The sequence below is a fragment of the Zonotrichia leucophrys genome, chromosome 13 (genome assembly GCF_028769735.1).
Source record: "Zonotrichia leucophrys gambelii isolate GWCS_2022_RI chromosome 13, RI_Zleu_2.0, whole genome shotgun sequence".
Classification (NCBI taxonomy): domain Eukaryota; kingdom Metazoa; phylum Chordata; class Aves; order Passeriformes; family Passerellidae; genus Zonotrichia; species Zonotrichia leucophrys.
Genome location: NC_088183.1, coordinates 17,887,690 through 17,900,639, shown reverse-complemented (window position 1 = coordinate 17,900,639; position 12,950 = coordinate 17,887,690). Strand labels below are relative to the sequence as shown.

General features: G+C 47.5%; 1 protein-coding gene across 9 annotated transcripts in view; it reads left to right on the top strand.

The window, feature by feature from the left end:
- The window catches only part of GABRP (gamma-aminobutyric acid type A receptor subunit pi), a 28,201-nt gene that overhangs the window by 2,537 nt on the left and 12,714 nt on the right, over positions 1–12,950 (top strand). For 7 of the 9 annotated variants that reach the window (XR_010441978.1, XM_064725323.1, XM_064725327.1 and 4 more), the window contains exons 1-6: positions 4,391–4,608; positions 4,804–4,893; positions 6,219–6,328; positions 8,772–8,839; positions 10,453–10,670; positions 11,530–11,612. Coding sequence is in view for 8 of the 9 variants with exons in the window: in XM_064725323.1 (XP_064581393.1) it covers positions 4,838–4,893; positions 6,219–6,328; positions 8,772–8,839; positions 10,453–10,670; positions 11,530–11,612 (535 nt within the window). In the remaining variant the exon portion in view is untranslated. Of the gene's footprint in view, positions 1–4,390; positions 4,609–4,803; positions 4,894–6,218; positions 6,329–8,771; positions 8,840–10,452; positions 10,671–11,529; positions 11,613–12,950 lie in introns of those variants that run through there. The other 2 variants (XM_064725322.1, XM_064725321.1) reach the window with 2 other exon arrangements.

Below are 12,950 nucleotides of genomic sequence, written 5' to 3'. Positions count from 1 at the left end.
CAGGGCTGCAGCTGCTGCTCAGGGCTGGCACATCACTGCTCTCACCTCCCATTTTGCAGGTTGCTTTGACATTCATTCTTAGTACATCTTAGCACAGACACATCTTCCCGCAGCTGGAGCTGCAGAGCTGGGTGGCCCTAAATGTGATGGCCCTGTGCTGGTGGCTGGTGGTGTCTGTGTGGGCTGCCCAGGGGTGAGCATTGGCCACTGGGTAGTGGGGCCAGCTTGGGCTGGTGTTATCTGTAAATGAGGCCTGTGGGGAAACTGAGGCAGCTGGGAGTGCTGACCCAGGATTTGGGAAATGGTCCCCACAGGTGCTGGGGGTGCCTGACGTTGCCGTGGTACCTCAGGCAGCACAGTGGGTTCTCAGTCCTGGGGATGTGGGGGTCAGTAAGGGGGGGAGAGAGAGAACTACTCTTGCCACTGCTTGTGTCTCCCCCCCTTCCCAAGCAGACTGCACCCCCCTCTCCCTGCCCACACTCTCTTTTTGTGTCAATTTCTCACTTTTGAGACCTGTATTAAATTTCTCCCAGCCCTCAGGGAGCTCAGAAGGGAATTCAGACACTGTAGGTAAAAGCTGCAGCATACAAGCAGCATTCCTGCTGGGAGAGTTTGTGTCACAACAGCTCAGCAGCTCACTGATACATCCCTTGGGCATGCAACAAGTACCTGTGCAAAGCCAGTGCAGCAGAGAAGGCATGGAAAAGGAGGAGGCTGCTGCCGAGGAAATCTCCTTGAACCACTTGTAAAATTCTCTGTGTTTAAGGGTCTCCGTGTGCTGCTTTCATGGGAATTTTCCTCTATCTATAGCAAAAGAAATAAGCTGAATCTATGGCCTCTTCTACAAACCTTTCTGTTTCAGTCAAGTGGAATCAGTGTAGCTCTTTTTTTAATCCTGAATTGTGTCCTTCATGTGTAACTTGCAGTTCTGAACTGTTTGTATGTACAAACTGAAAAGTAAAAGGCAGAAACAATGCATCCACTTTTGAGATAAAATTGAACCTCCCTCGGGGCACGGCGAACAGCTCCCTCCAGCCTCAGGATCCAGATGAAGTTTCTCAGAGCTGGTGGCCGTGCCCACCTCCCGCCAGACCCCACGGGAGCAAGGCAGCAGCACAGGTTGCTGGCCAGTGCCACAGCCAGGACTCCTCCTGTGTCCTGCAGTGCTCTGTGCTGTGGGATGTGATGCTGACGGCACTGGGCACCTCTGGGGCAGAGCTGGCCTGGCCCTAAGCTGCCGTTGGGGTTTGGAGCAGACATCTGCATCTTTGCAGGACTGAAACTGCGCAGCCCAGAGGAAGAAATGTAACAATGTTCCAGATTCTTCCTTCTCCCTTCTACAAGGGATGCCTTGAGTTTAAAACAAAGCAGTTCATTTGAAACAAAAGACTAATGAATATAGCTGCCCTTGCTCTTTTGCAAGTTTAAGCACCTCATCTTTCCTCAAAGAACAGCTCTAAATAATTTTATCTGCAAGCCCTAAGCAGGAATTTGTATTCATGGTAAGACACTTATTGAGTTAATTTATTTAATGCTGGGGCATAATTTCTAATAGTGGAGGAGTCCCTAGGCCAAGTGCAATTGTCTCCCTGTTAGGGCATTAATATTTAAAGGAGTTATAATATATAATTATGTCAATTGATCTGTGTCTTTTAGGAAGTAGGTTAGCAGTTATTGATGGTCACTTGTGTGAAGGATTAGCTGAAAAAACCCTGGTACTTGGCAGAGCAATGCCTGCGCCCGGTCACATCCCAGCCCCGGCAGGGAGGGGCCCTGTGTCTGCGGCTGTGGGTCCGACTGGAATGTGCAGAATGCGGAGGGAAATTCGGCAGTGCACATCTGGAGGGCGGGCTCAGACAGCAGCAGGGGGAACGCTGCAGTGCCTTCGTGTGGCAGCAGTGCTGCTGCTGTCGGCATTTCTTGCAGAGCTGCGAGTGAGCCTCGAGTGATCTGAGCTGCTGGTGCGTGTTCTGCAGGAGGGTCATTCATCTTGTCAGATAGTCTTACTGAAGACATTCAAGACAGATAACTTGACCTCTGTGTACCTTAATTTATCTGTTCTTAGAAGTGGGGAACATTTATGCTATTTCTTGAGTGATTTAAAATGAGAACTATTCTGAATTTTAAAAAATCCTTGGTTGTTTTACTACTGTATTAAATTCCATATTGCACCAAGAAACATGGTGCTGAATGGCCTTTAAAAACAAGGTAATGTGGAAACCAATCCAGATGAAATACCTTTGTGCTTATTGTAGATATTGAGTATTTATTGAGGAAAACTGAACGTTGGCAGGGAAGGACGTGCAGCTGCAGTGCAGCTTTTACTGTGCTGCCTGCGAGAGCAAAATAAATGTGTTGGGTAAATATGGGCTGTGGAGGTGCTCAGGAGGGTATGTGGCTGGTTTTCCCCCAAAACTTCCTGCAGCGAGGAATGTTTCACTGCCCTGCAGAAACGCAGACTAATAGATGTGTAAGATGAATGATTGTGTCTGAACTGTGCTCCTCGAGGCCCCATCTCCTGTTTTTTCTTTGCATGCTTCTCTGTCAGCGGATTGTCAAGCCTTCAGTTAATGCATCACTTGCAGCTCCTTTCACCCCGCTCCCTCCCTTCAGCCCTGCCAGCTCCTTTCCCATCCTGGGCAGGAGCTGCCGGGGCAGTGCTCAGCCAGAGCACAGACACAGTGATCCTGTCCCTCAGGTGCTCAGCCAGAGCACACACACAGTGATCCTGTCCATCCTGTCCATCCTGTCCATCCTGTCCATCCTGTCCATCCTGTCCATAGGTGCTCAGCCAGAGCACAGACACAGTGATCCTGTCCATAGGTGCTCAGCCAGAGCATACACACAGTGATCCTGTCCATCCTGTCCATCCTGTCCATGGCTCCTTTCCCGCTGGCAGAGCTCAGCCCGGGCAGGGATGGAGCGCTGAGCTCCCCCAGCTGGGCCTGCCAGCACCGTTCCCTTTGCCACGGGCATCACACAGGACCAAGGAGAGTAATCCTGAATTACCAGGGGAACTGCACAGTTTATTTGACATTTACCTGTTACCTGGAAGCTTGGAAGAAAGATTCCCCCACATGTTCACTGAGGATTTTGTGGCCATGTGTTTGCTGTAGCCTCTTGGTGTATTGACTAGGCCTTTGGCCACCAAACAGTGTTTAAGGCTACATTTTTCTGTGAAAATGAAACACTTTGCTGGACAGAGAAACATGAATACACAACCTTATTACAATTTCTTCCCACTACTGGTAATTTCTGATGAAAGCTCCTGCCCTGTAACAGCAGAATTGCTGTTGTATTAACTGACACACTGAGCAGTGAAGGAATACTGTGGTTATATTCAGCTCTGGGCACTGGTGTCACCTTTCTCTTGCCCAGGAGTACTTATAGATTTCAGTTTCACTGCCTCCCAATCTTTTATATTTATTGTCTTTACGGTCATCCTGTGCAAAACATGGGATATTCATTAGAGATGCTCATGAGGGGTTCCTCAGATGAAGTTCATGAAGTCTCATACTTTAACTGAAGTCTGATTTGTAAAATTAACTTATTTCTACAAGTATTTCAACAACCTGGACCAATCTTCCTTCTTTTCAATCACAATTGTGGTCTGATATTGCTGTGAGTGGGTAAATTATTCTCTCTCTGGTCCTGCATCCTCACATTATACTGAGGAGCCCTTAAGAGCATCTAGAAACATCTGAGTACAATTTCAGAGAGAATGGGCTAGAAGAGCAAAGCCTTGTTGGAAATTCAGATGTGGGACTGGTATTAGAGCATATTGTGTTTTGAAAAAACTCCATCCTTTCTCCAGTGGGATGCCTTGCATTCATAGTACTTGAATGTTCAGGTATTTTACTGGCTCAGTGTGGGCAAAGTTGTCATTTCCTGGTGCTCTGCTTGTCCTGTGGCACAGCACCAGAGCTGTGCATCTGGCTGAGGAGGCAGAGTGTCCTCTGGGCTCTACAGGAAGGACCTAACCCAAGCAGAAAACTCATGATGTTCGGGTTATTATGGTGCAGCCACATTGGAGGCTGAGGCTCTAAATGCCATGTGTGCTGAGAGAGGTGCTAGGTCTGAAGAAAAGGAGTGTGACTGGAGCAGCACTTCCAGCAGGAAGCTGGAGACAGAGGGGAGCAGAGCACAGCTCAGAGCTGCCACTGTGGCCTCAAGGCCAGCACAAGCCCGAGGAGTCTGGGCCCAGCAGCCAAGATTGGTTCCACTCCCAGAAAAGTCAACGAAACCCCTTTGAAGTGCAATGACCTCATGCTCTGCTGCATGCTGAGTGGCTTGCCAGCTTTGCTGTTAATCACAGGGGTTTATCCCACAAACAATCAATGGAGCACAGAGTTACAGCACTTCTGTGAGGCTGGGCAGGGGAGCCTGCGACTGAAAGAGGCTGAAACTGCCATCTGTGGGCAGGATCTCTCTTGGCTTCAGAGTCTGACTGCTCTGGGAGCTACCCACACATTCTCCTGTTTAATCAATCCGTTCCTGTGGTGCCATTCTCAACATCAGCTATTGCCATCCCTTACTGAGAGGAGAGAAGAGGAGCTAGAATTTGTCGAGGACTTCAAGACCTGAGTTGTCACCAGGGCTTTTTATGTGGTAAGTGAAAGAACATGCTGAAAAATGAGACTAGTCAGGAAAAAGGGCAGGAGCCACTGCGTATCAGGTATGTTAAACATCAACCTGTGATGGTTCTGACTGTGCAGCATTTCTGCTCCCTGTCTCCTTCCCTTAAAAAAATTAAAATCATTTTTCTTAAACCACAAGACTTTGTCTTTCTTTTTTTCTTTACAGACAAGCAGAGCAAATACAGAAACAATCTCCAGACATGTTCTGCAGATATTTTTCCTTCTTTGGTCTGTGTCTTTTCCTTCCAACTCAAAGGTAAGGGTAGAGTTTGTTTTGTTTTAAAGGGAACATTTGAATGATGTTTCACATAAATAATGTGGGTCAAAAGGAAACTATGCTTCTAGTTATCCAGCCTACCCAAAGGTGGCAGGGCGCAGTCAGGGACGTGGTATAGGAGAGAGCAATCTTCATAGGTCCCTAAACCACATGATGTCCATTAATAGTGCAACCCCTGATTTCCTGTTCAGAACCAGCACAGGTTGTAGTTCTTTACCAGAAATGCCTCCCACAAGGTTCCCAGCTCTGTTATTACCATCCTTGGCAGTACAAGTCCCAAATTTGTTGAAGTGTTTACATACATACTGTGTAACACCTTATTTTGCTGTAAGGTCCTGCTTAGTCTAAATCCTGCAGCTCCAAGGCCCTATTAACTCAGCTGTGAAGGAAACAGATGAAAACCCTTGGTGAGAGTTGTGAGTAACTCCATGGCTGCTTCCTGCCCAGAACAGGTCCTGGCACTGGGAGCAGCAAAGGCTCTGCCTCCCACCTCCTGCTGCCCAAAGCAAGAACAAACTCCCAACCTTTCACTGTTACACTTTTCTCAGGTGAGGCAGTGCCACCCTGCACCTTAACACTCACCTTTTACAGCCCAAACCCCATCCCTCTCACTGTCAGTGTGAGGTACAGATCTGTCAGCCTCATAACTCAGCTTCTGCCTTCAGTGACCAGCCACAACAGGTAAATGTAATTTAGAGTTGGACCCTCAGGATAGCCAGCAGCTGGAGCAGCACTGCCCACAGGGCTGAGGGGGTGTCTGTGAAGTGCACAGTCCTCCACCTGTCCCCTCCAGTATTATTCCTGACAGCTGCTGTAGAAGCTGACACTCACATGTTATGAGGAAGAAGCTGATTTAGGGGACTAGAGATTAGAGAGGAGGAGCTGTTGGGCTGCAAGATTTGTCTCAGTTTGTCATAAATGGGAGGAAAAAAGAAAATAATATTCCTTAAATAGACTGTACAAGAAGGAGTGGGAAGGGGAGATTGGGATTTTTTTCTCAGGCTTGTGATCTACAGATCTTGTTTGGTTTTTCTGTTTGAACAGAACATTCTTAAGATACTGTGTGTGCAACCTGTAGCTATCAGCTGAGGCAATTTGCCATTTTCCCACCTCTTGAAGGTGCTAATTATTCAGCCAGGACAGCAATGTGAGCAAATGCTTGTGATTTCAATTATCTACTTGGTTTTAATAACTATTTTATACTGTTTGTTTGTTTGTTTGTTTGATCACAAGCTGGAAGCAGCTGCAGCTGCACACCAGATGTGCCCAGCCCAGCCTGTAACAGTTGGTGTTTGTGTCCCCAGGAGTTCTCTGGGTCATGGATCCAGCTTGCATGGCAGGGGCACCACGTCCCTTCCTGGATTTGAGAACCTCACCATGGGGTACAACAAATACCTGCGGCCCTACTTTGGTGGTATGTTGGCTCCACACAGGGGAGCATTTAAAATCGGTCTGTAACACTCATGTGGAGGGGAGAGCAGGCTTTGACCTTGCTTCAGTTTCAAAGGTTGTGTTTCTTTTAAATTAGTTGGTGTCCCAGGCTGCCCTCCTTTCTCTGCAGCCACTGCTGTCTTGAATAGCTGGTGCATGTGTGTGTGGGGCTTGGGATCAGGTCCAGCTGTAAGGTGAAGAGCAGGGAATTTATAAACTTTAACATCTCTCTGAAAGACTTGACTAAATAACTAAATCCTGCTCTAACTATAAAAGCCTTTGTTTAGAGCCTGACCCTTGTGATTTTCTGCTTTACTTTTGGTCACGTACAGCTATTACTGCTATTTATGCAGCTCTAGAGGAACAAAGCCATTCTTCTTGCCTTGATTATTGACTTTTGACACATGCTTTCACCTCACACTGTGACACAAATCTGTTCCAAACCCTAGTGAGATTCTGGGGAGTTGGGAGCAGGCAGGAATTTAGGAACTTATCTGAGGCTATTGAGCAATTTGTGTATCAGGTCTCCCACCTTCCATGTTAGTGCTGTCATCACACAGAGGAAAAGGTTTCTCAGAAAGACATTCAGAACCTAAAAAGTATCATTGAAAGTTTTAAAAACAGCAATGACCATTTTTATTTTTTATTAATTTTGATTTTGTGCCTGAACCATTAATGAAACCTCACTTGGCAGAAAAATTTCACATCAGCTTTCACAGGCCATGGATATTTCCCATTGTAGACTGACCTGCTGCTACTGGCAGCCCTGAGCTTCTCCCTTTTTCTGGCCATGGTAGTAAGAGTCTGAGACAATACAGAATTTACCATTGTGCTCTGCCTAGAATGGCTGACCTGATGTAGGATTAGAAAAGCTCCTCTAAATCCTGTGACACCAGTGAGCAGATGCTTCTCTACAACAGAGCAGAGATCCACTGCATCTGCAGCAAATGTTAAACAAATCCAGCCAGGACTCTGGTGTGACCTCCCCTGGAGCCGAGGCCTCACAGTTGTGTTCTGTGCTCAGTAAATGCAGTGGGTTTGAGTCTGAATAGACAGAGACATGAACAACAGAAGTACACATCTTCTGCAAATGAGATAAGTTTATGAACCCGTTAAAACAAACAATCAAAGCCAAAACCACCTGAAAAGAGTTTCAGAAATGGTGTGCATTGGTCGTTCCTCGCTGTGACTCATGCGATGAGCAGCAGTTTCAGCAGTTCCAGCAGGAAAGGCCCCGCTCTGTTGTCACGCAGGCACAGAGGCTGTGCTGGAAAGGGGCGAGCTGCGCTCGGCATCGGCGGAGCCCGGCCTGCCGTGGGGTCCCCGGGTCTCTGTGTCCCTGTGCCCCCGTGTCCCTTTGTCCCCCTGTCCCTGTGTCCCCCTTTCCCCATGTCCCTCTGTCCCCATGTCCTCATGATCCCCTGTCCCTGTGTCCCCCTGTCACCGTGTCCCCTCCCCATGTCCCCGTGTCCCCATGGCCCCCGTCACCGTGTCCCCGTGTTTCTGTGTCCCCTGTCACTCTGTCCCCTGTCCCCGTGTCCCTCTGTCCCCGTGTCCCCTGTCCCCGGGTCCCCGTGTCCCTGTGTCCCTGTATCTCCTGTCCCCGTGTCCCCTGTCCCCCTGTCTCCGTGTCCCCCCGTCCCCCTGTCCCCGTGTCCCTGTATCTCCCTGTCCCCGTGTCCCCTGTCCCCCTGTCCGCGTGTCCCTTTGTCCCTGTGTCCCTCTGTCCCCCTGTCCCCCTGTCTCCGTGTCCCCCCGTCCCCCTGTCCCCGTGTCCCTTTGTCCCTGTATCTCCCGGTCCCCGTCCCCGTGTCCCGGCCGGTGCTGCCCTCTGGCGGTGGCTCGCGGAGCTGGCGGCTCTCGGTTCGCGGCCCTGTCTCGGGCGGGAGCTGGGCCGGGCCGAGGCCGCGGCTGCTCCGCGTTTCAGGAGCGCCGGTTCTCGGGAACCGAGACCTGGGCTCCTCTCGGTGCCTCCTCGCCAGGAGCCGGGGCTGCCCAGCACCCCCTGAGCTGTGGGAAGCGCTCTGTGCAGAGGTTCCTGGCCTGGCCGCTCCGTGCCTGGCGCGGGCTGGGATCAAGGGACAAAGTGGCCCTGGCTGCCTGTCCGATGGCAAATGCCACTGGAACGCTGCTGATCTAAACTCTGAGCTCTGCAGCCGGTGTTAATGGGTATTAGTGGATATTTACCCTCTGGTACCACCACCAAACACAGAACTCCACCTCCCTAACAGTGGCAACTGCATTTCAGATCATAGAATTTGTGAGCCTGATGCTCTGAAACTGTGTGTGACCCTCTGGGCCTCTGCAGTTTTAGTGACGGTCAGTGAGGCTGGGGACAGTGCCCGCCCTGCACAGCCTCCTGAGTGGCTTCACTGTGCCCTCCACACTTCCCTTCTCTCTGCTGAAGCATTTCATTTCCTCTGCAGGAGAACCTGTGCAAATTGCAATGAGTCTGGACATTGCAAGTATTTCTAGTATATCTGAGAGTGACATGGTAAGTGAAAAAAAACCTTTTATTTTACAAGATAAGATTGAGATATGCCTGAGAGACTTCACATGTATTCCTGTGTGTCCAGCACAGAAATGGTCATTTTGAAACTGCTTTGCTGTTGGGGGCTGTTGACCACTTTCAGCAGTGGGATGAAAACAGAGCTCATTTATGACTGCAGACTATTGTCCTGGTTTAGGGCAAATATGGGAGGAAACTCCCAAAAGGGTTCCTCTAGAAAGCAGATTCAAGTGGCCGCTCCCTCAACCGGTTCACGAAAATATTTCCTTGGAGATAAGTGGAAAAACCTGGTTATTTAACAAGCAAAGTATACACAAGCATTAAAAAATAATAATATTAAACAATAAAACCTCTTGCTGTTCTGAAGAGATGGCAAATTCAGAAAGTCCTTTTCATGGGCTGTAGCTTGGCTCATCAGTCTGTTATCAGTCCCTTCCATGCTGGAATGCCGTGTCCTGGACCCAGTGGGCCAAGGGCATGAGCTCCTGGTGTTTTTGTGGGTTTTCAGTCTAGAGCGGATTCAAACAGTTCCAAGAAAAAGAATAAAAAACACAGTTTGGGGAACTTCTCTGCATCTGCTTGCTAAAAACTAATTAAAAGCAAAGGAGAGCTCTGTCCCACTGTCTGTGCTGCAGACAACCCAGTCTGTGAGAAGGAATGTGGGGGAGCAAGTGCAGTTTCTGAAAACAAACTGCACACTTCTTTTCCCCTGCTTCACTTTCAGAAGCAGTTTTAAAGGTGCAGAACTTAATATCCAGCATAAACAGAGCAGACAATTAGGAATACAAACATCTTAACATCACCCTAAGACAACTGTGTAGATGCCATAGTAATGTGGGCTTACAAGAAAAAAGAAGTGGTTCCAAAAGTCCTACAGGTCAAAAACTCAGCACCTTCTGGAAATCAGACCCTGTGGAAGTAGAAAAAATCAATCCTGTGTGGCATCCCTTGTGAGAAGGAAGTTGAATGGTCCACCAGTGCCTGTGGTGTCCAGAAGGCTCAGCAAAGCATCAGCTTCAGAGCCAAGTGGTGCTGCTCGGGGGCAGGCCAAACTCCAGTTAATCCCAGTGTTCTTAGATTCAAAATTCCTGTTAAAATAGAAGGCGCAAGTTTTCTTTTTTGACTTGTTTGGGGTGTTTTTAAGATGTCCCTGACATTACAGGTTGGATTCACTTACCTTTTTTCCCCAAAGTGCCAATGCCTCCTTGATGACCAGATTTATAGTACGTGTGGAGTTTCCTAGCTCTAGGCAATGACTGATCTGTAATGTCAATGGCTTGTGGGGTGGTCTCAAGTGTGTGCTTCCTATCTGTTCTCTGCAAAATGGGCACAAAGGCATCAGTTATAAAAACTGCCCATTAAAAACATGAAGTACTGTAATTATAATCTTTAGCCCTCAAACTCCACACCTTAGAGTGGAAATGTATTAGAAATATTACAGAGTGAATAAAACTGTGACAAAAGTGAAACTTGAAGCTTGAAGCCTGGCTGTGCTAGGTTGAATAAGGATGTGTTCTGTGCCCTGTCACACACTGGTGTGCCCAGCTGTGCCGTGCAGGTGCCTGGACACACATGCCAGGCTCTGCTCTGTTCCGCAGGATTTCACAGCCACCATCTCCCTGCAGCAGCGCTGGACGGACCCGCGGCTGGTGTTCCACGGCAACAGGAGCTTCACGCTGGATGCTCGCCTGGTGGAGCTGCTCTGGGTGCCAGACACCTACATTGTGGAGTCAAAGAGGTCTTTCCTGCACGACGTCACTGTGGGCAACCGCCTCGTCAGGCTGTTCTCTAATGGCACTGTCTTGTATGCCTTAAGGTACAGAGACCTCCAGCTTTGCTGCTGCTGGCTCAGAATAGATTTCCAGAATTACCCTGGACAGGAGCAGGTCCCAGCTGTCACAGGTCATGAGTTTGGGGTCAACAAGTCAGCTGTGAGCATTCTCTGCTGATGCATTTCCCCCTGTTCTGGCTTCCAGAAATGCCAGTCAAGGATCAGGGTCTCCCATCACGGTTTATGCTGTATCCTGCGGCCTGCTCAGAAAGCTCATGAGTTTAGGTGTCACCGAGGAAAAATCCAGCCAGATGGAGGCATGGGAGGAATGGAAGGAGGACGTCACAAAGTATAAGTTCAACTGATAGTGGGAAACCATTTGCTTATCCAGTGATGACTTCTGGTTTTTTACCAAGAAGTGTATTTGTCCATGAACTGCAAGAAGGCACCCAGCACTTGAGTTAGCAATTCCTACAGTGCTCTCCTTAGCTTGCATTAACTGAGTCCCAGTTACCTCAGCTACAGAGCAAAACTCACCTACCTCCACATCAGAGAAAGCCAGAGTACGTGTGCAGTTAGTCACTGCACCTCAAGTCGCAAGTACTGACTCCTTAAGGTGAGCAAATTGTAGCAATGGGGAAAAAAATGTGACTCTGCACTCTATATCCCACCGGATCAAAGCAAAATTCCTCCTTGGGCTACATTTTCATTGGGGTGACTGCAGAGAGCGATTGTTCTTGAGGGTTCTCAGTTAATTGTTCAGGGTTCTCAGTGATTGTTCTTGAGGGTTCTCTTCATATCATACGTCCAAATAATCTAACTGACAGAGCAGAGCTTTGTGATCCAGTTTGCTGTGTAAAACATGCTTTTATTGCAATTTTCAGAGTTCTTTCTCTCCCTACAGAATCACTACTACTGTTGCCTGTAACATGGACCTGTCAAAATACCCTATGGACACCCAAACATGCCGACTGCAGCTAGAAAGCTGTAAGTATCATGTTTTAGAAAACTCTAAATTTTTTTATTCATAAGTAACTACACATCTTGAATATTTGGATTAAGCATGGTGACTTTCTGGAGTAGATTTTTATTCCTGCAAATTATAATGTCCAAAAGAAAACAACTTCTGTGTCATCATTCTTCAAAGGTTTGTCTTGTAATCCACAGCCCAGAAAATTCCTGTCACTGTGCAATCTATGCAAAAAAGTGGTAATAAAGAATATTTATTAAAGTGTAGATAATTAAATCTTGCACAGAAAGGATGAAGTAATGTTGGCTGGTTTTCAAAATTCAGATTCTTTTGAACACACAGCTTCTTCAAAACTAACTTGCAAGGTAAGTACCTGTGACAGAGTACAAGAAGGAAAAATTCTGACATCTTTAGGTAGCTAATACCTGTTGCAGCGCCGAAATCCCCACTGTAAAAGGACATGGAGAAGGGTGGTTCTCACTAGAATTAGAGTTGAATGTGGCTCTCAAACTCCTGAGCTGAAATCAGGGCCAAACCCCGGTGTGTGATACCTGCCCCCCACTAGGGAGGGGCTACAGAGGATGGGACCCTTGTCAACAGAAGAGTGTCAGACTGAGAAATCTCAAGAAGAGGAATTATCAGTGAGTTCTGCTCTCAGTTAGATTAAAAGCTCACCTGAGGCAATGCTGGCTGAGAAAGACTCCAAGGCAATGCGTGCCACTGCAGGGTTGCTGTCCCAAAGCTCATCCAGTGCACTGCTGCTGCTCCAGACCTGTGATGAGCATGCAGCTCCTGCTGCACGACACAAAACCAAACTTCCACCATCTCAGCATGGAAAATACCAGTTTTTTCACTTCTGGGGTTGCAGCATAAAGCATCTAGGGAAGAACATATTATTTTCACATTAAAATCATATTAGTTCACCATGGTTAACTTTATTACAAGGAATAGCTCCTGAAATAATAATGATTGGCCTCTTCTGCTAAAGTGGAGCATGTTTAGTCCTGGTTTAAAACTGATTGGGTCCTACATCATGCTCAGTTGCTGTATAATTCCAATGAAATTACATACATATTGCCCACTGGAGATTTCATTAGGATAAGTGCCCAGAAATAATGCTATTTAAATATACGCCAGATGAATTAACAACAATCTATCACTTATAAAATTTTCCTGATTAACCACGATTTATAAAACCACTTAGGAACTTTGAAAAGTCACATGCTTAGAATTCTACTCAGGGATTCATGCTCTGGACACCTAATTTAGGAGTTCATCACGCCCAAGCTCTGGTAATTTGTGTCTAATAAGAAAACACAATTAGATGTAAATAGAGCTGCAACTTCATCTGATTC